This window comes from Acinonyx jubatus, chromosome C1 (assembly GCF_027475565.1).
Source record: "Acinonyx jubatus isolate Ajub_Pintada_27869175 chromosome C1, VMU_Ajub_asm_v1.0, whole genome shotgun sequence".
Taxonomy (NCBI): Eukaryota; Metazoa; Chordata; class Mammalia; order Carnivora; family Felidae; genus Acinonyx; species Acinonyx jubatus.
Window position 1 is genome coordinate 203,966,424 of NC_069381.1, and position 25,045 is coordinate 203,991,468.

Genomic DNA, 25,045 nt, shown 5'->3' on the forward strand with positions numbered 1-25,045 from the left:
TGGTCAGGAGTTTGGCTTTTACTGTAAGTGAGATGGGACGCCAGTGGAGGATTTTGAGTGCAGAAAACTACCTTGATCTGCCGTCAGTCTTAAAAGGCAAGGGTGTGAGTCGGGAAGCTAATCAAATAAGGCAGTCGAGAGACAGTGATGGCTTAGAACAGAGTGCAGGCGGTGAGAAGACAATAGAGTCTAGACATTTCTGGAAGGTGGAACCATTGAACTTTGTTGGATATGGGGTATGAAAGAAAGAGGAATCAGGAATGACACCGGGGTGTGTGGGATGACAAACTGAAGAAATTGAGTTGCCTTTTACCGATCTGGGGAAGATGCTTGGGTAAGAAGATGGGGAGTTCAGTTTTGGATGTATGAAGCTTGACATGTCCATTTGGAGCTGTTAGGAGACGATTATGCGCCGGAGTTTTGTATATACACAACTGGGTAGCAGAGAAGTCTGGACTGAACACATAACTTTGGGATTTGAAGGGACATAAATGAAGTGCATCAGGCAGCCCTGGGTGGGGTCTGTTTTCTGAGCCTGGGTCCTAGAACCAAGTAGTCCCATTAGCATATGTTTATTGAATAAACAAATTCATGAATGAATTTTAAAAACTGCTTAATACCTCAACTCCGTGAGTTAGTGGGAAAAGCTTCTTGAGACCCTACATTTTTGCTTTGTATATTATGTTCTCATTGTTGTATTTACTGAGAAACTCTCAAAGACCCGTCCTATTAACATAACATTATTTGCTCCAACTAGATTACTAGATTATTTCTCCCAGTAAATGGACTGTTACAGAAATAATAGTTCCTGTGCTTTCTTCTAACCCATGTATTTGACTAATGTTCAGTGAATTTTGTTCACATGCAGTGTAAATTATTGAAACACAAAGACCAATCATGATTTTCTCTCATCCCTTCTGAGAGAATTTGCTTCACCCAAAAATCCATCAGCTTGTTTTATGATACGTGCCAACCTCCATTTCCTCTCTCCCTCCCCAAAGAACACTTTTATAGGCTATGATGAACCATTCAGACTTTCCCTCTTGAAAGGTTAAGAGACCCCAAATTGAGTTGTATGATCTGCCAAAGAAAAACAAGAGCTAGACAATAGTTAAAGACAGATTTTACTCGGGAACTATTGCAATAAGGGAAAAGAGACGTATGTAGAATTCAGCTCAATTCCAAATACAGCATGGACCAGTGGGAATTTATACCCAAGGGGGCTAGGAAGTGTCCGCGAACATTAAACTAAGTGGAAACATCAAGGGTAAAGGCAGGGCTGGGGCGGGGGTGGCGAGGATTCTTGACAGGATTCTTCTGAAGGCAGGCCAGGGTGATCAGGTATAACGTGGGGATAGTGGCAGGTGATGAATTTGATTAGCTATCATGGGTGATCAAGATATTGAAGGTGTGGAATTCTTCCTGAACTGACTCAGGATTCTTGCTGAAAGTGGGCTATGCAGGCCTAACAAAGACAATGAAGCCTAAGTTGAAGCCTAGTTGAGAAGAGGGCTTAGGGGATCCTGACTATAGTTTGGTCAAGGGGAGAATCCTTATCACAGCCTAATATTAGAGATTCTTGAGTTAAGTAGTGGCATGCCTGGGTCTGTGTTTCAGGGAGATGAATGAAGGTGAAGAAAGGAAGGTGCAAGGCCTGGCAAGGAGGTAAGGATAGCCATCAGGTAGCTGCTGTGGAAATAAATTGAAAAAGGACTTGGCTCCTGGACAAAAGAGGGTGTTCGTGGAAATAGAAATAACTGAAAACAACGGAGCCCAATCTGGGTTACTGGGGGGGGGGGGGGGGGCAAGGGAGGGAGACACTGATGCCATTAACAAATAGAGAGACCACAGAAAGAGGTGCCTGCCCTTTGGGGATCTAGATGTTCAGCAGGCAACTCAAACTTGGAAATTCAGAAAAGTCTTCCTTTGTGAATTAATATTAGGTTAACATTAATATTAACCGTTTGGTAGGAAAGCAATATAATAATACTGCCAAAGAGAAGATAAGGGGGAAAAGACATAATTCCATTGTTCCATTTTGATGCATTTTTTTTCCCAATCCTTTTTTTTTTTTTTTTTATGCTTTAAAAAGTTTGTACTGTTAGAAATTTGAATTTTGGTTAAGTCAAAATCCCTTAGTGGAGGGCTCCTGAAACGAAGGCTTTTGGAGACGCTTTGGGTAAATATTTGTTCATAAATAGTGGCTGGATTGATGGTCTGTAACTCTTAGGACTAAATATATATTGACAAGGAATGGGTTTTTCTGAGACTTTAAGTGTCTTCTTCAAACTGAGAGTGAACCAGGTTTTTGCGTTAATGAGAAAGGAAGGACCAAGAAAGCAACCGCCAGGGCGAACCAGCTTCCACGAATTTTTGGAGCCAAATGCCCCTCAATCCGGGATCACCCGCGAGTAAACCCTAGGGCAGGAACTAGAGCTCGCACATGCGCAGTAAACACTCAACGGCAGCCGCCCCGCCCCCTGCGTACTAGCCCCGCCCCGGTTTCGCTCTCCTAGTCCGAGTCCGGGGGTCTGTGTTACCGAGGCACCGGTCCGGCTTTTTTCCTTCCGCCCTCCGTTGAGTTTTTTTTTTTCCCCCCAGCAATGGCATCCGGCCTGGGGAGGCTGCTGTTGCTGGGGCCTCGCTGCCTCCTGGCCCCGGCCGCCCCCACTCTCGTCCCGCCTGTTCGGGGCGTGAAGAAGGGATTCCGCGCCGCCTTCCGCTTCCAGAAGGAGTTAGAGCGCTGGCGCCTGCTCCGGTGCCCGCCGCCGCCCGTGCGCCGGTAGGAGCCGCCTCGGAAGGGGTCGGGTTGGCGGTGGGGGACCGAGCGGCGGCGGCGAGGAGGGTGGCTCCTCGCTAAAGCGCGCCTGGCCTGAGCCTGGGACACGTGCGGTAGAGACACCGGTGGAACGTGGACGCGTGGACTGAGGCCCAGGGAATGGATTTCTGCCTTGGGGCGCCGCGGCACTCTCCCTTCGATCCTATAAAACCGCGAGTTGTGAGAAATGAGGCCTCCCGAGTGTAACCTTTATGCGGGCCTGGCGGGGGGGGGGTGCGGGGGTTGTAGACCCTGTGTTGCAATGGCTGGGAATTCTTGGGTACGGATAAGAGGGATGAAAGCGTTCCACAGCGTTGCAAGAGCGAACTTAAGTGTATGCACAAGTCCACGTGCCAGAATAAAAGGAAAACAGTAACAGTTGAGCTTTAGGGGTTTTTTGGGGGTTTTTTTTTGCCCTAATTTATCTTGTTTGTTCTTAGCCTTGTTGCAATAGTGTCTGGCAGTAGCTTGGCAGAGAAGTCCAGTGGTCTGGTAGGGAAAGTCACAGGTAGCGCCACCTGAGATCTGCTGCACGTGAGGTCTCGGATCTTCTTGTCTCTGATAAGGTGTCTTTGACATGCAGTCGTGGCAGTGTGCACCTCAGTCTTTTGACTTCCATTTGTAGGTATTTGAGTTCCATATTATTGCTATTAGAGCAGTGACTAGTTTGGAAGTTACTACTCCTTTGGAATTAAGTATGAAATTTCATAACGGCTTTAATATTGCCCCCCGCCCCCGAAAGGTGAACCAATTTAAACATAGATCAGTAGGAAGAGAAGTTCATATTCTTCTATTCTTTCAAAACAATATTAAGTTCTTTTCCTAATAGGCAAAAAAAAATAGTTACCTCTTCTTAATTCACATTTCTTTGATTATTGTGAGGTTAGTCATGTTAAGCTTTTATAGTTGGAAGAAACTAAGCATTATATAGGTTATATACATTTTATGACTTATAGCCAAAATCTTTAGCTTTTCCTATTTTAAAAACAATTTTTTTAAGTTTACTTATTTTGAGAGAGAGAGAGCAAGCAGGGTAGAGGCAGAGAGGGAGGGGAGAGAGAGAGAATCCCAGGCAGGCTTCAGACGTTTAACTAACTGAGCCACCCAGGCATCCCTCCTATCCTTTTTTACTTAAAAGAGTTTTATTTTGGTTTTAGTGTCTCTTTAGAAAGACCTTGTAGTCATTCCTGGGAATGATTACGAACTTTTAACCTACTTACTATGATAGTAGATTATTTAGTTGCTAATTTAAATGGGTGTTTGTAAAACTTGATAAAATAAGAGCTGAATATAATGTACTTATTGTTTATATCTTGAACCTGTGAAACTATAATGTGTATTTCATACCTGGGTATAAAGCATAATTCTGTGGTTATAGGAGAAATGAGGACTCTAAAAGGTAGGGTAATGGCTCAGTCTCTGACGTTGAAGAACATCTTTAACATTGGCTCAAAGGGAAAATGAGTGTACCAGTGAATATAGCAAAGAACCGCAAGTACTCATCTGACTTAAGTTTTAACTTTTAGAAAATCAAAGCCTTGTGTTAAAATGAAACTCAGTCTGTGGGGCGCCTGGGTGGCTCAGTCGGTTGAGCGTCCGACTTCAGCTCAGGTCATGATCTCACACTCCGTGAGTTCGAGCCCTGCATCTGGCTCTGTGCTGATAGCTTAGAGCCTGGAGCTCGCTTCGGGTTCTGTGTCTCCCCCTCTCTCTGCCCCTCCCCTGCTCATGCTCTGTCTCTCTCTGCCTCAAAAATAAATTAAAAAAACATTTAAAAAATTTTCGAAAAAAAAAATGAAACTCAGTCTTTTTTAATTTCCTTTACATAATCAATCAAATTGCATCCCAATGAAAAGTTCTTGCATCATTGCAACATCTTATTGTTCTCTTTACCATCTCTTACTGTCTTCTCTTCTATGTTTTCAGTTCAGAGAAGCCCAACTGGGATTACCATGCTGAAATAGAAGCATTTGGACATCGGTTACAGGAGACCTTTTCCTTAGATCTTCTCAAAACTGCATTTGTTAATAGCTGCTATATTAAAAGTGAGGAGGCCAAGCGCCAAAACCTTGGAATAGAGAAAGAAGCTGTTCTTCTGAATCTTAAAGATAATCAAGAACTCTCTGAACAAGGGACATCTTTTTCAAAAACTTGCCTCACACAATGTCTCGAGGATGCATACCCAGACTTGCCCACCGAAGGCATTAAGAGTCTCGTTGACTTTCTCACTGGTGAGGAAGTGGTATGTCATGTGGCCAGAAACTTGGCCGTGGAGCAGTTAACACTGAGTGCAGAATTTCCAGTTCCCCTGCCTGTTTTACAGCAGACTTTCTTCGCAGTAGTTGGAGCCTTGCTGCAGAGCAGTGGCCCTGAGAGGACTGCTCTTTTCATCAGGGTAGGTAATGCTTGATTGCAGAGGCTGGGACATACATGAGGTGGGCAGAAGAAAAAGAAGTTTAAAAAAAATTTTTTTAATGTTTATTTTTGGGAGAGAGTGCAAGTGGGGGAAGGGGCGGGGCAAGAGGGGGACACAGAACGCAAAGCAGGCTCCAGGCTCCTAGCTGTCAGCACAGAGCCTGACTCGGGGCTCAAACCCACGAACCGTGAGATCACGACCTGAGAAGCTTGGAGCTTAACCAACTGAGCCACCCAGGCGCCCCTGAAAAAACTGTTTCGTGATTCGTTCCTTTGTTACATGATCTTGGAAGCTTATATGTGAATTTTTCTCCCTACCAAATTCTGAGAAAGCCCTAAAGCTTATGGTAGTGTCTCATTATTGAGGACATCATCAGAGGTGCATATCAAGCGCTAGGTTGTGAGTTCCCAGGACTTCAAGCCTGTCTTCAGCTTTCCATCATTAGGTCCACAGGCAGTGCCTCCATGGTACATGTTCAGTAGGTGTTTAGTGAATGAATGACACCAACTATTCAAAGGCCTGGAGTGGTTAGGGAGCTTCGTGCTGAGGCACCGGCTGCTGTTCTACTTTTACAAGTAGTAAAATCTTGGATTTCTGAGTCTCGTTGATGTATACCTAATTCCTTGTTAGCCAGTAGCTTAGCTAATGAAAATACTTACATAATAGGGATTCCTTGACTCCCCCTGTTCTTTTAGAATTTAACTGGGAGGATTTTTATCCCCTGCATTGGATGAATGCACGAGTTTTTGGTCACCTTTACATAATGGCAAATCCACACAATTACTTTAAGTCAAGAAACAGTCTTGATTCAGACATCTGAATGTCGGGTCCTTGAAATCAGCATCCCTTAACTGTTGGGATATCATTTCGTTTTGATCACTTTGATGCAGAAGAATACCTGCATTGGCCAACATTCAGGCTTTGTTCATATCCGTCTTCCTCCTTCCCCAACTAGGGCCTGTAACAGGTGGGCCACCTCTCTGCCTTTGGGAAGCAGGTATATTAACGGCCCTTCTGGAGTGGGAGCTCAGAGACGGAATAAGGAGAACAGAAGATTTTTACTTGACCTGGTGGCCGTCAGCTGGTCCAGTGCTTTCTGAGTCTGGTTGATGTTCAAAACAGACTCTGCGGGGCATTGTATCCCCTGCTGGAACCTTCCAGCCATCTTCCTTGACCTGGGTATTGACTCTTTTTCCCACATCAGCTTCCGGTTTCCTGGATAGGATTCCCTTACAAATGACATCCCTTCTGTGCGTTCCACATTAGGTCTCAAGGATATTTATACCTTTGACGTGAGTTGCAGGCTTCTGTTGCTGGCAACCTCTGCCAGCCTGTTGGCCTGTAAGCAGAGAATGTGTGTTGGCAGCCAGGTGACTGTATGTGTCTCGTCTCAGATTTGGAGGCCACTGGACTCTTTGAAGTCCTCGCGGCTTGAGGTGAAAAGGAAATCCTCTCCTTTGCCCTCTCCTCTCCCAGTAAAATAGCTTTTTCTAAAGAAATCCTCACTGAGTCCTCCCTTGATTTCCATTCTCTTTGTCCCTTTAGCTTCTGTGGAGTCTTAGAACTGTCTAAACAAATTTTGGTCGCTTTGCTTTGATACTTCCACAAGGTAGTCCTGAGACCATTTTGGAAATTCATGTTTTCTGTGTCGTAGCAACTCTGTTGACAGTTCTATTTATAGATCCTGTTAAAGATAAGTAGGTCAAATATCTGTGTTTATTCCATTCATTTGTCCACCTAGGATCTGTTGTTTACTGTGTGCTAAACACTTTGCTGAGCACTGGAGCCGGAGCAACATGGAATACGATCCTTGCCTCCAGGGTCCTAGTCAGCTCATTAGGCGGTTCGAGTGGCCGTTGCTCTCAAAGATGTGTTGTAAAGGTGCAGAGGGAACTCGGGAGGCAACAGTCAGTTATAACAGGATTAGGGAAAGTTCATGAAAGTGATGCTTGCCCCTAGGAAGGACATTCCAGGAAGAAACCTTGAGGACAAGCTTGTGTGTGGGGAAGCGTATTGAGTACATAGTGGATGGTCTTGTTAAGACTGCTCTAGAGAAACCCGGAGGACTTTTGATAGATTTCCATGATCATAGGTGCATTTTAGAAGCATGTCTTCATACTGTCTCCCTGTTCTGGGGAGGTGAGATTGGAATATTCAACCTCCACTTCCACTGAAATTTCTAATAATAAACTAATAAGACCAGGAACTATCGGGGAAAAATAGGAGGCATAGGTAATCACCAGAAAAATCTAGATTTCTTTTTATATTCCTACTAATATCTTAGGCATTCAGATTGTTTTTCCTTACCCTACCGTTGGGTTATTTTATATTGCAGATAATCCCAGGGATTCATATATAGGTGTAATTAACATATGTGTCTCGTAAGGCAACTCTATACATTAAAAAATTCAAAATCCCCAATAAGGACTTACAAATTAAAAAAAATTTTTTTTAATTCCAGTGTTATTAATGTACAGTGTTATGTTGGTTTCAGGTGATAAATATTTTTTACAAATGAAGCTGAAATAGAGTTCTGGTGCTTGGGCAAGTGTTGTAATGAAATTGACTATTTTATGAACTAAGGTGTTTTTTAAATTTCTCCCCTCCTATCCCCATTTACCCATCTTTTATTATATACTGGGGTTTTTTTAATCTTTTTTTTTAAAGTTTATTTTTTGAGAGAGAGCGTGAGCAGGGGAGGGGCAGAGAGAGAGGGAAAGAAAGAATCTCAAGCAGACTTCGCACTGTCAGTGCAGAGCCCTATACGAGGCTTGAACCCATGAATCGTGACGACATGACCTGAGCCCGAAACCAAGACTTGGATGCTCAACCCACTAAGCTAGCCAGGTGCCCTATACTGTGTTTGTTAACATGAGTTACTTGCAGTATATTTTAATGAAAATTTATGTTCCCTTATTTTCTGTCAATATTGATAGTTGTTTTATTGGCAAAATTCTTTGTTCATAATTTTTCAATTTTCTTAGTCTCATAGATTGAAAATACCAGGTCTTAAATAGGTTCAAAAGACACAACGTGAAATTATTTAAATGATTTTTTTAAATCATAAATTTAGACAGTGAAGTACTACCCTCTAGAGGTTTTTTTTTTTTTAACATTTATTTATTTTTGAGAAACAGAAAGTGAGCAGGGGAGGGGCAGAGAGAGAGGGAGACACAGAATCTGAAGCAGGCTCCAGGCTGTCAGCACAGAGCCCGACGCGGGGCTTGAACCCACAAACTATGAGATCGTGACCTGAGCCGAAGTCAGACGCTTAACCAACTAAGCCACCCGGGTGCTCTAGGAGAGAGAGAATCTTAAGCAGGCTCCACAACCAGTGCAGAGCCCAGGGCTTGATCTCAGTATCCTGAGATGATAACCTGAGCTGAAGCATCACTTACCAGCCACCAGCTGCCTCCCATAGTAGTTTCTTAAACGAGTTTCTGCTGGAAGTTTCTACCATTTATTCATTAATTCATTTGCTTTAAAAATCTTTTTCTTTTTATTTATTTATTTATTTATTTTTTTTAACGTTTATTTATTTTTGAGACAGAGAGAGACAGAGCATGAACGGGGGAGGGTCAGAGAGAGAGGGAGACACGGAATCTGAAACAGGCTCCAGGCTCTGAGCGGTCAGCACAGAGCCTGATGCGGGGCTCGAACTCACGGAGTGTGAGATCGTGACCTGAGCCGAAGTCGGCCGCTTAACCGACTGAGCCACCCAGGCGCCCCTAAAAATCTTTTTCTTACTGATAAAGATATATTTCTAAGATAAGATTTCACCTTCAACTATTATTTTTATTTTTTTCTTCAAGTTTTTATTTAAATTCTATTTAACATATAGTGTAATAGTAGTTTCAGGAGTAGAATTTAGTGACTTATTACTTACATATGACACCCAGTGTTCATCCTGACAAGTGCCCTCCTTACTACCCATCCCTCATTTAACCCGTCTCCCCCACCTCCCCTCCAGCAACCGTCAGCTAGTTCTCTGTAGTTAAGAGTGTTCTATGGTTTGCTTCTGTGTCCCCCATACGGTCTTCTCTTTTGTTTCTTAAATTCCACATATGAGCGAAATCATGGGGTATTTGTTTTTTTCTGACTCATTTCCCTTAGCATAATACACTCTAGCTCCATCCACGTTGTTGCAGATGGCAAGATTTTATTGTTTTTGACGTCTGAGTAATACTGCTTTGCAGGTATATACCACATCTTCATCAATCTAGGGACACTTGGGCTCTCTCCATAGTTCGGCTGATGTCAATAGTGCTGCTGTAAACATCGGGGTGTCCCCCTTCACATCAGCAGTTTTGTATTCTTTGGGTAAATACCTAGTAGTACAATTACTGGGTCGTAGGGTAGTAATAGTTTTAATTTTTTGAGGACGCTCCACACTGTTTTCCAGAGCAGGTGTACCAGTTTGCATTCCCACCAACAGTTTAAGAGGGTTCCTCTTTCTCCGCATCCTCACCGTCACCTGCTGCCTGAGTTGTCAATGTGAGCCATTCTGACAGGCGTGAGGTGGTATCTCATTGTGGTTTCGATTTGTATTTCCCTGATGATGAGTGATATGGAGCATCCTTTCATGTGACTGTTAGCCATCTGTATATATCTTTGGAAAAATGCTCATGTCTTCTGCCCATTTCTTAACTGGATTATTTGTGTTTTGGGTATTGTTGGCAAGTTCTTTATAGATTTTGGATACTAACCCTTTATCAGATATGTCATTTGCAAATATTTTCTCTCATTCTGAAGGTTGCCTTTTAGTTTTGTTGATCGTTTCCTTAGCTGTGCGGAAGCTTTTTATCTTTTTTGTTTTAATTTTTTTTTAATGTTTATTTTTGAGAGAGAGAGCGTGCGTGCACGTACGTGTGCACGAGTGCACGAGTGAGTCGGGGAGGGTTAGAGACAGAGGGAGACACAGAATCTGAAGCAGGCTCCAGGCTCCGAGCTGTCAGCACAGAGCCCGACGCGGTGCTTGAGCTCACGGACCTCAAGACCATGACCTGAGCTGAAGCCTGACACTTAACCGACTGAGTCACCCGGGCGCCCCAGAAGCTTTTTATCTTGTGAGGGTCCAGTAGTTCATTTTTACTTTTGTTTCCCTTACCTCCAGAAATGTATCTAGTAAGAAGTCTCTATGGCCAGATTCAAAGAGGTTTCTGTCTGTGATCTTCTCTAGGATTTTGATTGTTGCCTGTACTTAACTTTTGTGTATAGTGTAAGAAAGTGGTCCAGTTTCATTCTTCTGCATGTTGCTGTCCAGTTTTCCCAACACCATTTGTTAAAGAGACTGTCTTTTTTCCATTGGATTTTCTTTCCTGCTTTGTTGAAGATTAGTTGACCATGTGGTTGTGGGCCCATTTCTGGGTTTTCTCTTCTATTCCATTGATACGTGTGTCTCTTTTTGTGTCAGTACCATATTGTCTTGATGACTACAGCTTTGTAATATAGCTTGAAGTCCAGAATTGTGATGCTTCCAGCGTTTTCTTTTTCAGAATTGCTTTGTTTTCTGGGGTTTTTTGTGATTCCATACAAATTTTAGGATGATTTGTTCTAGCTCTGTGAAAAATGCTGGTGGTATTTCGATAGGGATTGCATTAAATGTGTACATTGCTTTGAGTAGTGTAGACGTTTTAACAGTGCTTGTTCTTCCAACCCATGGCATGGAATGTTTTTCCATTTTTTTGTGTCATCTTCAGTTTCTTTCATAAGTGTTCTATGGTTTTCAGAGTACAGATCTTTTACCTCTTTGGTTAGGTTTATTCCTAGGTATCTGACGGTTTTCAGTATAATCTTAAATGGGATTGATTCCTTGATTTATCCTTCTGCCGTTTCATTATTGGTGTATAGAAATGTAACACTTCTATATGTTGATTTTGTATCCTGTGACTACGGAATTCGTGTATCAGTTCTAGCAATTTTTTGGTGGAATCTATTGGGTTTTCTGCATAGAGTATCATGTCGTCTGCGACAACTATGATTTTTGTAGTAAAACTTACGTGAAAAACTACACAGAAATGAAAAAGAATAGTACATTTTGTCTTTTTCAATTCCCAGTAAGTTTTTAAATTCTCTTAAAAGTACTTTGAATTATGGGCCTTGTTTTCATCATACTAATTTCAGTGTATAAATTATATTTTTATGCGCAGGACTTCTTAATTACTCAGATGACTGGAAAAGAACTCTTTGAGATTTGGAAGATAATAAATCCCATGGGGCTACTGGTAGAAGAACTGAAGAAAAGGAATATTTCAGCTCCTGAATCTAGACTTACCAGGCAGTCTGGAAGCACCACAGCTTTGCCTGTGTTTTTTGTTGGCTTGTACTGGTTAGTAAAATTTTAATCTTAGCTTCATAACATTGATTGGAAGCCTTAAAAACTGACTTCACAATTCCTTAATATAATCTCTAATTGCATTGGAAGATTTCTAAAATTTTTTTTTTTTAACATTTATTTATTTTTGAGACAGAGAGAGCATGAACGGGGGAGGGTCAGAGAGAGAGGGAGACACAGAATCCAAAGCAGGCTCCAGGCTCTGAGCGGTCAGCACAGAGCCCGACGCGGGGCTCGAACTCACGAGCAGTGAGATCATGACCTGAGCCGAAGTCGGACGCTTAACCGACCGAGCCACCCAAGCACCCCTGCATTAGAAGATTTTTAAAATCTCATTCCCGCAATTATCTATTTACTACTTCTTTTCCTGCTGGTTATTCTTAGGGGAAGCCAAGTAATCTGGGGTTTGCTAATAGTAGCTTTTGCTAACCAAGTATACGTTGTATACTTGGAGGTAAGAACTCCATCTCATTCTAACTATTTCTGTAGAAAAAGAAAAGTTCTGATTCAAAAGTGTTACCGATTGAACCATAATCCACACTTACAACAGCTTCAGCTAAGCCTAGGACTGGAAAAGGAAGGGTTTAGTTGTCCATCAAAATATATAAATCAACCCACGTTGAACAGGTCTTAGTTTTGTTAGTAAACAGTTGACTTGCCTCACACTGATTGAACAAGCGACCTCGATTAAATTAGGTAAATGTTTTCCTAATCTTTATATGACGAAGAATTTTCTAAGTTAAAGGCGATGAAGGCATCACAAAGGAGAAAATGGATAATGTAAAAAGTTTCAACTTGAAGTGCACAGCACAATGATGAGATACTTCTGCTTAACAGATTGAAAAGTCTTAAACGCGTCCTTTATCTGCAGTTCATATACTCCTGGCAGAAGAACAGAGTGGTGCAATATTTCGGAATTCTGACAAACCGCCAACAGTCTTTAAATTTTTCACGTTCTTTGATTTGGTGTTCTCACTTTTGGGTGTGTCTCCTTCTGGACATCAAAATGTGTAAACAAAGGTGTTCATTTGTGGTTTACCCTTTATCCCCCATACCTACAACAGTTCCTAAGACATAGGAACTGACATAGTCAGTAAACAGTTGTTGAGCTAATAGTTTTTAAATAAGGCAAAAAGTTAGTATAAACTTTGATATCCAGCAAGAGGGAAATGACAGATACACATGATGGAATATAGTACAGCTAGGACAGGTGATGTTCTTAAAGGATTTTTAATGATACATGGAAAGTTTGAAGAATGATCTCTTATATTTAAACAAAAAAAGGAGTTTGCCCTGTTACTAAAATTATTGTCATCAGGTAGTAGAATTATTAATAATTATTATTGTTATCTAGGACAAAACCTAGATTTTGCATAATGGTTTTTAAAAAAATGAACAGTGATACATTGCCACCATCATTGAGGTAGAAACATGATAAACATTGTATAGTTGAAATTCACTTAGATGATTTTCTCTATCCTTTATTTTGTACAAATACGCTGTGTAATTATTATGGTAAAGTGTAACCTATATGATTAAGCTTTGTTTCATTCCATATTATTACCACAGCAAGTGTTTCTGAGCAAATTCCTTCCACATTGTTTTTCTTTTATCTGCACAGTTCTGCTTGTCTTTCTTTGATTTGAGTCTTCCTTAGCTTTCAGGTCAATTTATATTGAATCAAAGCTACTAAGTGGAGTTGCTGTTCATGAAATTTTCAGAGATGCTTCTTTTAGTTGGATAGGTCCAGTTTGGGGTCAGGAAATTTCCAGGAAGTAGTTAAAGATAATTGAGAAGTAGCACATCCATACCACACTTGTTCAGTGCACATCCTTTCCTCCCTTGCTGGATCATTTTTTACACTTTTGGAGAAGAGATTGTTAGTTATAGTAAGACAGATATCAGTAAAGCAGAATACCTATTTTTGTTGTAATTTGGTTTTAATAGAACACCAATAGACTTAAGTGTTCACTGTGCTACTTCAGTATCCTTTGGGAATAAATTAAAGTGGATTATAATATATAAATTTTTTTTAGATCTTAGCAAGTTTTAAAGATCTAAAGCTCTTATTGTAAAATCTAGAACCGGGGTAGCTCAGTCAGTTGAGCGTCTGACTTTTGATTTTGGCTCAGGTCGTGATCTCATGGTTCATGAGATCAAGCTCTGTGGTTGGGATTCTGTTTCCCTCCCTCTCTCTGTCCCTCAACGTGTGCACACTCTCAAAATAAATAAAACTTTAAAAAGTATATATATAGAACTACTATCTTATTTGTTTTAAAGTTTAGTTGAGAAACCAGAAAGGCACAATTTAGTTCCGTAAAATTTTTCCTCACATTACAGGTTCAAGATAAATTAAAAATAATGTCAATTTTCCATGCAGAGTCTTTTTTTTGTTTTTGAGAAAGAGGGCACAAGTCAACAAGGGGCAGAGAGAGAGAATCCCAGGAGGAGAAGAGAGAGAGGGAGAGGGAAAAGTGGGACTCACCCAGAACGGGCTCATGTTCACCCAAAGCAGGGCTCGAGTTCACGAACCATGAGATCATGACCTGAGCCGAAGTCAGATGCTTAAAGACTGAGACACCAGGCACCCTCCATGAATTTAGTTTTAATAGTTTTGAGTTTTTGTAGGAAGATTTTTATATATTCTTTCATCACTAACAACAACAGAACAAAACCATATTTACCTAGATGCACCTTGGTTTTTGATTTGAAAAATATTGGGTGCACCTGGGTGGCTCAGTCAGTTAAGCGTCTGACTTTGGTTCAGGTCACGATCTCGTGGCTCGTGAGTTCAAGCCCTCCGTCAGGCTCTGTGCTGACAGCTCAGAGCCTAGAGCCTGCTTCAGATTCTGTGTCTTCCTCTCTCTCTGCCCCATCCCTGTTCGTGCTGTGTCTCTCTCTGTCTCTCTCTCTCAAAAATAAATAAACATTTAAAAAAATTGAAAAAAATATTGGACCTAGTAAGTTGTTGATATTTCTATGGAAATGTAAATATTTCTTTTCTAACTACTGTATATAAGGAATTCGTACAAAACCCTACTATTCAAAAGATACTACATACAAAGCTCTTGTGTTACTCCTGACAGATATTCTTGCCAAAATAAGGTTCAGAAACCATAACAGGCTTGTGGCCCATGTCTTATGATGCGCGGATAGTTTCAGACTACTCTCGGTGTTCTGTCCAGTGATAGAAAGCTGATTGCGGAGGGACCTGGGGAGACCGTGCTGGCTGCGGAAGAAGAAGCTGCTCGCGTGGCACTCCGGAAGCTCTACGGGTTCACGGAGAACCGCCGGCCCTGGGACTATTCCACACCCGGAGGGAATTTCAGAGCAGAGAAGCTACCCGGCTACCCGGCCAAGCATGTGGCAGCCTGAGATCTGCGAGCCAGGCAGTGAGACACAGGTCAGAGATGCTCACAGCTGGACATTGTTCAGATTGTAAAGAAATAGGTCTTATTCCTCATCACGCGTTCCTAAAATTAAACAGATATCCATCATGTCAGTGATTCTTTTTTTTTTTTTTCATTTTTGTGTTGTCAAAAGTCTTTTTAGATGTCTTCCAGTAAATTTTTTCTGAAGTCTTTGATTTTATTACTGTATCTCACATGTATAGTTAGGCGTATTTTATTCCTTTCCGGCTTCATCATAATTTGGGTATGTGTTTCATGCGAACTTTAATGCCAATAAAAAAGTCATTCTCTAAAGACTTCATTGTAGTTTACATCGACATACCCAGGTTGGTGAACTTTGCCCCTCAAATATTATTTTAGCTAAAATAGTAATCATTCTTAACCTTTAGAAATGTAAAGTGCAGATGATCACAGTTGGGTATTTACATGATCCTTAGATTCTGTCAAGGTTTAGAATTTTGTATACTAAACTAATTCATCTCATAGTTCTTGAATTTCTATAAAACAAATGGCAGAGAAGGTTAACTTTTCAAAAGCAGTGTAAAATACGCCAGTTGAAAAAGTATACGTTTATCAATGCCAACGGAAAAATAAAGTATGTGTTTATCAACTTAGTGTCCCAGAATCACAGTCCTGGCTGCTGTGCACCAAGCATGTTGTAAGTATTTTACCGTAACGTTCAGCTTGTGGAGGGCAGAGCTCAGCGTGTCTCCTTCTGGTTCTTCGGTCCTTCGTGTTTGATTCAGTGACCCTCCAACCACACATTCCCTTCGTTTGCTTCTAATTTTTGGCAGCAGTGATAATTTTTGGTTTCAGTCTGTCAGTAGTCAGTCCCAGGGGTTAACAAGAAAAGTGGGACTGGGGAGTTGAGAATAGAAATGTTAAAACTGACAGCACTTTTGCCGTGAAATCTTTTTTTTTTAGTTGAAATATTTTTATTTTATGTTCAAAGAGCTAGCATTAAGATAGACACAATGGATGACCCATTTCGTGAAGTCCACTTAATCCAGCTTCATGCAGCCTGGGTCCTTTGCGTCCTGATGGAGACCCACCCCGGTGGCACATCCTCAGGCCGTAATTCCGGGTCAGATCATGCCCGTTGGAGCAGAAGTGGCGAGAACAAGAACCCTGGCTGAATCTTCTCGGCTCCAGTAGAACCGCTGGTTGACCCGCCTTGCTTTCTCGGTGGCAGAAGACTTGCCATAAAATCTTTCTATTAAGGAAGATAAAGGGCCTTTGGAACCTCTTTCCCGAGACCGGTCAGGACAGTGGGACTTTTGTCATATGTAAGAGGGCTTACAGCTGTCACAGGAAAAGTAGAGACTGTTTTTAGAGAGGAAAGTCTCAGAATTCCCTAATTGGCTGCATTGGTCGGTCAAAAGTAAAGTGTTTCACCTTTCTTTTGAGAGTTCACTCCAGCTCCTAACACTTGAACGCCGGGATAGAGGGCCAAACCTAGTGGTAAAGTGCCACACTTGGGTGTGTCATCCACAAGTAAACACGATTTGTACGTATCTCATGGACACCAGAGAAGAAGAGATCATAGAAAAGGTTCTGAGAAGAAGAGACTGTAAATGTCCTCCAATCACGTAACTCATCCAGTATATGCAAAATGTCAGATTTAGCTAGAGTATTACTTTTTTTATGAATACTTTTTAAAAATTAATGTTCTTTTTAAACATTTGTTTGTGTATGTATGCATGTATTTATTTATTTAAATAATCTCCACGCCCAACATGGGTTCGAACTCATGACCCCAAGATCAAGAGTCACTTGCATCCTCGGAATGAGTCAGCCAGGTGCCCCAGCTGAAGTATTGTTCTAATTTTATTTGGGGTGAACAGTTTTCCCAAAGGTCTTTAGAGAATTCGATTGTAAACTCGGTAGTCCTTCATTTCCCTCGCAAGTAGTGCTGATAATCCCAGATTTCTCCTGCTCAGGGCGTCTTGCAGGAGCTTATCCTACAGGGTTGGAGGGAACTCTCCTCACCCTTAGATTTTCAAGCTTCTGAACCTTGAATGCTTCTAGATTTACATGTGGAGGAAATCTAGGTCTAGTTTATAAAAACTTTGCAAGGACAGAGATCCAAATCTCTTAGGAAGAATGTGACTTCAACACATTTCTAAGTAAAGTCTTCCCCGATTTAAGTTGTATTTAAAAACATTTTTTTAATGTTTATTTTTTTATTTTTGAGAGAGACAGAGTGTGAGCAGGGGAGGGGCAGAGAGAGAGAGGGAGACACAGAATCTGAGGCGGGCTCCAGTCTCTGAGCTGTCAGCACAGAGCCCAGTGCAGGACTCAGACTCGGGAACAGCGAGATCATGACCTGAGCCGAAGTCAGACGCTTAACCGACTGAGCCACCCAGGCGCCCCAAAGTTGTACTTTTAAAAAACACCCACTAAACTATGATGGGCTGGAATGTAGAAAGTAAAACACTAACATACTTTTGCAGCTTCCTATGAAAGAGCTTGAAACTTGTAGCTAACCTGTAGATAAACTTTAATTTGCCACGTAAGAACCAATACTGCGTACATTTGACATGTGGGCAGGAGGAACACGGGGGTGTGAGGATGTTGTCAAAGGCGTGTGTGTGACCAAAAGCATACAGGGGCCACTTGGAGGACTGCCCTTTTTGGCCACTGTCTAATTGACATTGAGAAGAGCGTCCTTATGATCACACGGAAGTTGGAACAACACCGTAAGCACTGATGCTTAAGGTTGGCCTGGCACCAGAGAAAGACATTAAAGCCATTCACGTTGCAATTCTGACCTCCGTTTCCACCCTTTCCCACTTGCCAGTTCCCTGAGCCCAAAGCATAAAATTGAGCCAAAAACGTACGACTGATGTCTACAGACTCAATTACATAAGCTTTATCCTTTTTTAGTCCATAATGTTTTTATGATAGGCATATATAAAACAGGGAATATTATTCTCAAAGTGTTTCGTGTGGTCTTGAGAAAGTAAACTATTACTAGAAACGAATTTCCAAGGAAGAGCGGAACAAACGGGGGCTGTTTTTGTTTGTGTTCAGCATTTTTTAGATTTTGGCCACAAGGTGGTGTGGTAGTCCCACCTGACAGTTAAGTAGTGTGCAAAGTGCCGTTGGAGGGAACAGTTATTTCCTCCATACACAGGAAGGAGGGATGTATAGGGCAGAGGATTATAGTGAAACATGACTTTTCAAGGTCGCATAGAGCTCTAATATTCTATGGACCTGACTGCAAGAAGCTAGCTCGCCTTGGCCCTCAGGATGTGAAGCTCAGAATTTGATACATGAGCAATTCACCTATGCTGCCAAGGAATGAATGTTTGAGCTTTTTTTTTTTTTTTATAAATAAAAAGATTTTTTTTAACGTTTGTTTATTTTTGACAGAGAGAGAGACAGAGCATGAGCAGGGGAGGGGCAGAGAGAGAGGGAGACACAGAATCCGAAGCAGGCTCCAGGCTCTGGGCTGTCTGCACAGAGCCCAACACAGGGCTCCAGCTCACGAACCGCAAGATTGTGACCTGAGCCGAAGCCGGACTCCCAGCCGACTGAGCCACCCACGTGCCCCTGAGCTTTTTTACATTTACTGAAAAGAGAGAAAATTGTAGGGCTGACATAGACAATACTTTTAAAGATTTTTATTGGCCCCTTCTTCCTATTCTTTTCTTCTGTGTGTATCTGTGTGTGTGTGTGTGTGTGAACAATGCTCTGTAGGGTCAGGGACTCTTACTGTGCATCTTGACACTTCATAAAACCGGGTGTGGACATTCTTCCCATTTGGGGGACCAGCTCCCAACTCTCCCTGACTGAGGGGCGCCCCCTGAGGAGCCCCCAGCAGGGGGCACGCTGCTACCCTCTGTATCCCTAAGCCCACTTAATCTTCTCCTCCCTTCAACTGACCCTCGTGTCATCTCTCCAAACCTCCGTTTGTAAAGCCCCTCTACCACCATCCCCCAGGACCCAGAGCTGTGGCTTACAACTTTGGCTGGCTATCAGAGCGCTGGGAAGCCAGGGCTCTCTCTGTAGGAGACCAAGAACGATTGTTACATTAAATCCCATCTTGCAAACCAGGAACAATTTTTTTTTTTCCAGGAGAAAATTCACACAATCAAAAATTGTAATCACGAGCGCACATGCTCCTGAAAAAAAGACAGCCATTTCGACGTTGGGAGTGTCTGCTTTTCCGCTAACACGCATTCGTTCTTGTTCAGGTATCCGGCTGCCGGTTAGGGCTCGCTCATAACAGTTCTAAGAAAAATTTCTGGAAGGAGAGCAACTGAGAAGATTAAAAACATTAACCTATTCCCCCTTCAAGTGAGGAAGAACTCCATTATTTGTTTGCAGGATACCTTTTTACCACATCTGTTGTACATTAAAATTGCAGGATGAACTAATGAGTTTGTTCTAATGAGTTTTGCAGAAGAGATGAGTCATGAGATCATTGACCTGCTAGAAGAAGAATCTCTCTACCCGGAGAAATTGCCTGACTTCCTGAAGATACTTCCTCTACGCAAGTTATTGATCAGTGTCTCCCCAGCAAGACGTATCAGTCAGGGCCAGAGATACTTATCAGTAGGCAATATAGTTAATAAGACAAATACAGTAATAAAAAAACAATTCGCGGCTCATCCTCAGATTAACTAACCTGACAACGATGTCCGTGGGGCTCCTGACAACCTGCCTCCAAGACTCCGTTGTGGGTGCTGGGATTGCTTCCTTGTCTACGAAGGACGAGCACAAAGTGTTGCCACTCTACGCTTGGTGGCTGGGGTTAGAAACTTCAGATGAAGGACAGATAGCACTGAGAAATGTAAAAACTCACTTCTGTTTTGTTCCCTCGCATTCAATAATTAATCTGCAAACACTAATAATGTACCTGTTATCATATAAAACAGTGATTTCTCATTTTGCAAACTTCTCCCTTGAATCACAACTGCATCGTTTTTCTTCCAAGATTTGGGAGAGGGTCAAAGGGGCGGTTGGGGAATCTCAGAAGAAATGGGACTTTAGAGCCAGTGGTGTCCTCCGCTCTTGGGTGGCCGGACGTGGACTCGGTAGGACACAGGGTGTTCCAGCAGTCATGGGAGGCCAAGGACACAGAAGTCATCCCCCCAATTAGTTAACTCTGTCTACGCCTCTCCCCGGGGCAGCCAACCCCAACCGGTCCTAGAAAGGCATTTGCTACTCTGCTGTGACACCCAGTCCCAATGTGTGGGTGTCTTTCCCCACACCACCAACACTCAGACGATGGACGTCCTGCAATTCATCTGAATTCTAACACCATCTACAGAGACAGAGTGTCACATCTCATGGGTTAAGGGCTCAGGCCCACGAGGCTGCCTCCCCACCCCCCAACTTCAGATGCCAATTCCTGCCCAGGTTGTCACCTGTGCTTCTGACTCAGTGGCTGTAAATCAGAGGTCCCCACGACTCCCTCACTGGGTTCTATTAGCTTGCTAGAGCAACTCACTGAACTCAGAGAAACATGTTACTAGTGATCGCTGGTTTATAAGAGGATGTCCGTCAGGAACAGCCAGATGGAAGAGATACACAGGGCAAGGTCTGGGGCAGGGCGAGGAGCTCCTGTGCCTTCTCCAGTGCTCCACTCTGGCAAATCTCCAGGGGCGCATTAACCCAGAAGCTCTCTCAACCTGTCCTTTGGATTTTTCCGGAGGCTTCATTACAAAGACACATTTGATTAAATCGTTTGGCCATTGGCCATTTGATTCAACCTCCAGCCCTTCTCCCCTCCCCAGAGGCCATTGGGGTGGGGCTGAAAGCGTCAGCCCTCCAATCTGGTTGGGTCTCCTAGCAACCAGCCTTCATCCTGCAGCCCTCAAGGCTCCCAGGTGTCTCTTTATACCTTGGCCAACCCACCTGATCCAGTCCTGGCTGGCAGTCCAGATTCCTGAAGGTCTGCCTTCTGTGGAAATACACACTTTGTGTAGGTTAGGGCTTAGAATTAGCTAGATGCCTTGTAACCCCAAGAGCTCCCTCCCAGGACCCAGGCCCTCTGGGTGCTTTCCTAGTTTGGCCCAAAGTTACCTTATTAACATAGAAAAAGACACCTTTGTAGCTTTCTATCACTTTGTAAATTCCAAGGGTTTGGAAGTTCTGTGCCAGAAATGGGCATGAAAACCAAATACACATCTCTTATGATAAATCACAATATCATAGCAAACGTGATCTTTTGTGACAGGTCTGCAATTTTTTGTGGCAATCTCCGTATCTTAAATTTATTCCAGTTTTCGTCAAATAAAGGAGTTTTCATAAATTTTATCTTTTTGAAGACAGGGCCTATAGACTCATTGACTGAAGTGTATAAAAGATACAAGTTGAATTATATAAAAGTAATAACTTGAGAAGAACTTTTTCCCCAGTCCAGAGATTATAAACCAGTTCTAGAGGCTGCTAGAGTCAGAAACTGCGTGCTGACTGGTGAGAAAGGGCTAATGATGAGTAAGCTGGTAAAACCAAGTGAAAAAGAGAGAAGAGATATTGTCTAGGAACCTTGACATTATGACTTTTCCATGAGATTTTCCCAAGTTCTGTATCATAAATTTGAAACTTTACCATTTCATACACTGCAGAGGCGTTCAGAAATGGGACCGGATACTTTGAAATTGAATATGCCCAGTGAAATGTGACCAATTTCTATTTTGGGGGAGCAGCCTATCTGTAACACCTAACAGGGCCACTCTACCAGACGGTATTCGGAAAGCAAACTCTCCCGGTCCTTTCTGGAACGAGTACTCCTGGACCCAAGAGCCAGGGATCCAGTCTGGGTCCTGCAGCTACTTTTATACTTCTCTCGTGGACTAATGTCCACCCGCTCCTATTTGTGTATCTTGTAAGTACAGTTGCACCAATGAGGAACTTGACCTAGTAGGAGTCACGCTCTCCCTTCCACGATGGCTTATCAGGGAGAGGACACATTTATCTCTGTACCCCTTAGTACCTTGCACCCAGGAGGTGCCCAAATGAATAAATGGAGTGTATATAACTCTTGGATTTCTGCTAAAACTATTCCTATCTTCAACTACTCAAAATAGCGTAACAGAACGGGACGAGGAAACTGGAGAAGTAAAACGGGCTCTCAAAGGCATTAACCACACTAGCATGTTTGCTAGGGTACAAGTAATCTGTGTCAACAGTTCAAAATAAATTTACTCTTAAATAAGGAAAGCAGTCCCCCCACCCTTTCCTTTCTCTCTTGGCTAACCAAAATATCCATACTTAAAGTACTCAAATAGTTGCAAACAGCAAAGCTCAGCCGACGTGACAAATAAGAATGACAAATTGTTGGAGTGCTGAATGTGCGGTTTTGATGCATAAAGAATGATGATGGGCACCTGGGCGGCTCAGTCTGTTGAGCATCTGACTCTTGCTCTTGGCTCAGGTCACGATCTCGAGATCAAGCCCCGCGTTGGGCTCCGCGCTGGGGGTGGAGCCCGTTCAAGGTTCTCTCTCTCTCCCTCTCAAAAGAGTGATGAGTAGAGCTCACGGGTTTAAAAAAAAAAAGGAAAAAATGTTTTTAAGTCTAGATACATATTTTAAACCATTCTGATTTTAGAAACGTGAGGAGTTCTCCAAAAACAAAAGACAAAAATACATCTTGCCATTTTAGAAAACAGACCCTCCAGCCCATCACCAGAAGTGAAACATGTACCCCTCACTCAGTTCCCAAGGATGTCGGCACCGGGCGTCTTCTTTGCGCACTTGCTACAAAACTGGTCTTTACCTTGAACGCTGGGGACACGCCCCCGCGGGAGCCAGCGCTGAGACCAGGGCTGGGACTGCCTTCATACTTACTCCCCTGCGGCGACTCAGGCACGGATGGGTAGTGAAGCAGGGAACAGTGTCTGGCGTTAGAGGAAAGGAGTAGGAGAAGGCCAGGGGCTTTGGTTTTCTGCCGTTTGCCTGAGTGCAAAGGTTTAGAAGAGGTTTAAGTACTTTTAAAAGGCTCTGTTTCTTTTGTTGTATTTTCAATAACAGAGAAACGGCATTTTTTTTTTTTTTACTACTCATAACACTTTATTTTTACTTTGTACAAAATACAAAAATGCAAATCCAGAGAGTACAGACCAGTAGTGACAGGCACACTGCACAAGAGCAAACCTTGTCTAGCAAGACGTTAGTTTTTTAAACTTTATTTTAGTGAATACATGCATTATATATATAAAACAACAACAACAACAACAACAACACAAAGAGGCTAGAGATTTCACTATTTCTACCCCCAAAATAATGCTTACTATCAAGACTTTGGATGGGACCAAAACAAAAGAATTAAAAAGGCCGATAATATATATATATTTTCATAAAAAAGTAAAAGCCACCATAAAATGTGTTGTGGGTTTTTTTCCCCCATCACACTGATTACATTTCTTCTGAAATGCCACACGTGTAAACAAAACAAAACTCCTGAACTGGACAGTAAATACTCGGGAGGGTTAGCCTAGGTACCTGCTCAGTAGTTTAAAGTGTTTTTTAGACATTTTGAAGCCTTTCTATTCATTTGTCAGTACAGTGTTCCAGCCATCCTGCCCCTTTTTCCCTTTGATATATATCCCGGGACAAAAATGCTTGCATCATTGAGTCTCTGTTCCTAAGAACTAGTTTTGAAAAAGGAAGAAATGTACAAAAATATTTAACAGAACTATGAAAGATGTAGGAAAGGAGTTTTCTTCGTCACAAAGTAGTCTTTGCTTTTGCATGGTTTCTATTGTATACTCTTCACGGTTGGTTTATCTGCCCCATGAATAAGACAGCACCTATAGAATTAAGAGGAAACAGAGCATGACTCTATAAAAACCATTTCATAAAATAAGATAGAAAGCGTGTAAAATAAGGGATAGTCCCTAGAGCTGTCCAACACAACTTTCTGCAGTGATGGAAATGGTCTATAGACCATTTGGACATTTCATTGTCCAATATGGTAGCTACTAGTCACAGTGGCTATTGAGCCCTTGAAATATGGCTTAGCTAAGAACTGAATTTTAATCTATGTTTCATTTTTTTTTTAATGTTTATACATTTTTGAGAGAGACAGAGACAGAGCATGAGCAGGGGAGGGGCAGAGAGGAAGACACAGGATCCAAAGCAGGCTCCAGGCTCTGAGTTGTCAGCACAGAGCCTGATGCAGGGCTCGAACCCATGAACAGGAGATCATGACCTAAGCCGAAGTCAGACGCCCAACCAACTGAGCCACCCAGATGCCCCTAAAAGATAATTCATTTTAATTAATTAAAAGTTAAATAGCCACGTGTGGCTAGAGGCTCCCATATTGGACTTTGGTTCAGGAAAACACTAATTATGACATTAAAGATGCAGTGAGACAAAAGGATAAGGAACTTCTTGTGTTACTGATTAAAAAAGGGGTAAATGCTGAAATGTACTTGTTTCTACTCTGAACGAACATGAAGCCCTCTCCACAAAGATAATCTCCTTTTTTTTTTAAAGCTTGAGAGACAGAGAGAGAGAGAGAGAGAGGAGAAAGGGAGAAAGCACAAGCTGGGGAAGGGCAGAGAGAGAGGGAAAGAGAGAATCCCAAGTAGGCCCCACACAGAGCCTATGCAGAGACCAATGTGGGGCTTGAACTCAGAAACTGTGAGATCATGCCCTGAGTCGAAACTGAGTCAGACGCTTAACCAGCTGAGCCACCCAGGTGCCCCCTTTACTTAATCCTCAAAATTGTACTAAGAGGTAAGCACTATTGTTACCCACAGTTTCAAGACAAAAGCTAAAGCACAGAGCCAACTCTGAGCCTGTGACTTACAAAGCCAAGATTTATCGAATTAACAATCCTCAGGCCGGAACAACAGAGAGGGCTCACAGAGGTTGACGACGTGTGGTTTCTTATAAAATTGAACTACTACATTTATCAGAATATGGACCAAAAAATCAAAAGACATCAGAAACCCCCAAAAGGGCTGCAGAGCTCTATGTTAAAAACAAACCAACCAACAAATCTAAAATCAGCCTTCACAAGATTCCATCACACTCTGTAAACACGGCCTGGATTTTCTTATCTCTTTAAGGTGGGCGGTTCTATTCTTCAGTGTTTGCATAACACAAGG

The 25,045-nt window shown here is 42.3% G+C and overlaps 2 protein-coding genes across 3 annotated transcripts in view; one reads left to right on the forward strand and one right to left on the reverse strand.

The window, feature by feature from the left end:
• The first annotated feature begins 2,514 nt into the window (after nucleotides 1–2,514).
• Nucleotides 2,515–23,143, forward strand: MRPL44 (mitochondrial ribosomal protein L44). Its single transcript, XM_027049344.2, has 4 exons — nucleotides 2,515–2,782; nucleotides 4,745–5,213; nucleotides 11,384–11,562; nucleotides 14,754–23,143. The coding sequence occupies exons 1-4, from the start codon at nucleotides 2,604–2,606 to the stop codon at nucleotides 14,941–14,943; spliced, it is 1,017 nt and encodes a 338-aa protein (XP_026905145.1). The 5' UTR covers nucleotides 2,515–2,603; the 3' UTR covers nucleotides 14,944–23,143.
• SERPINE2 (serpin family E member 2) overlaps nucleotides 22,972–25,045 on the reverse strand; it is a 61,682-nt gene continuing 59,608 nt past the window's right edge. For both annotated transcript variants that reach the window (XM_027049334.2, XM_015086617.3), the window contains exon 9: nucleotides 22,972–23,740. In XM_027049334.2, coding sequence (XP_026905135.1) covers nucleotides 23,703–23,740 — 38 coding nt within the window. In that variant the 3' untranslated portion in view covers nucleotides 22,972–23,702. The remainder of the gene's footprint in view (nucleotides 23,741–25,045) is intronic.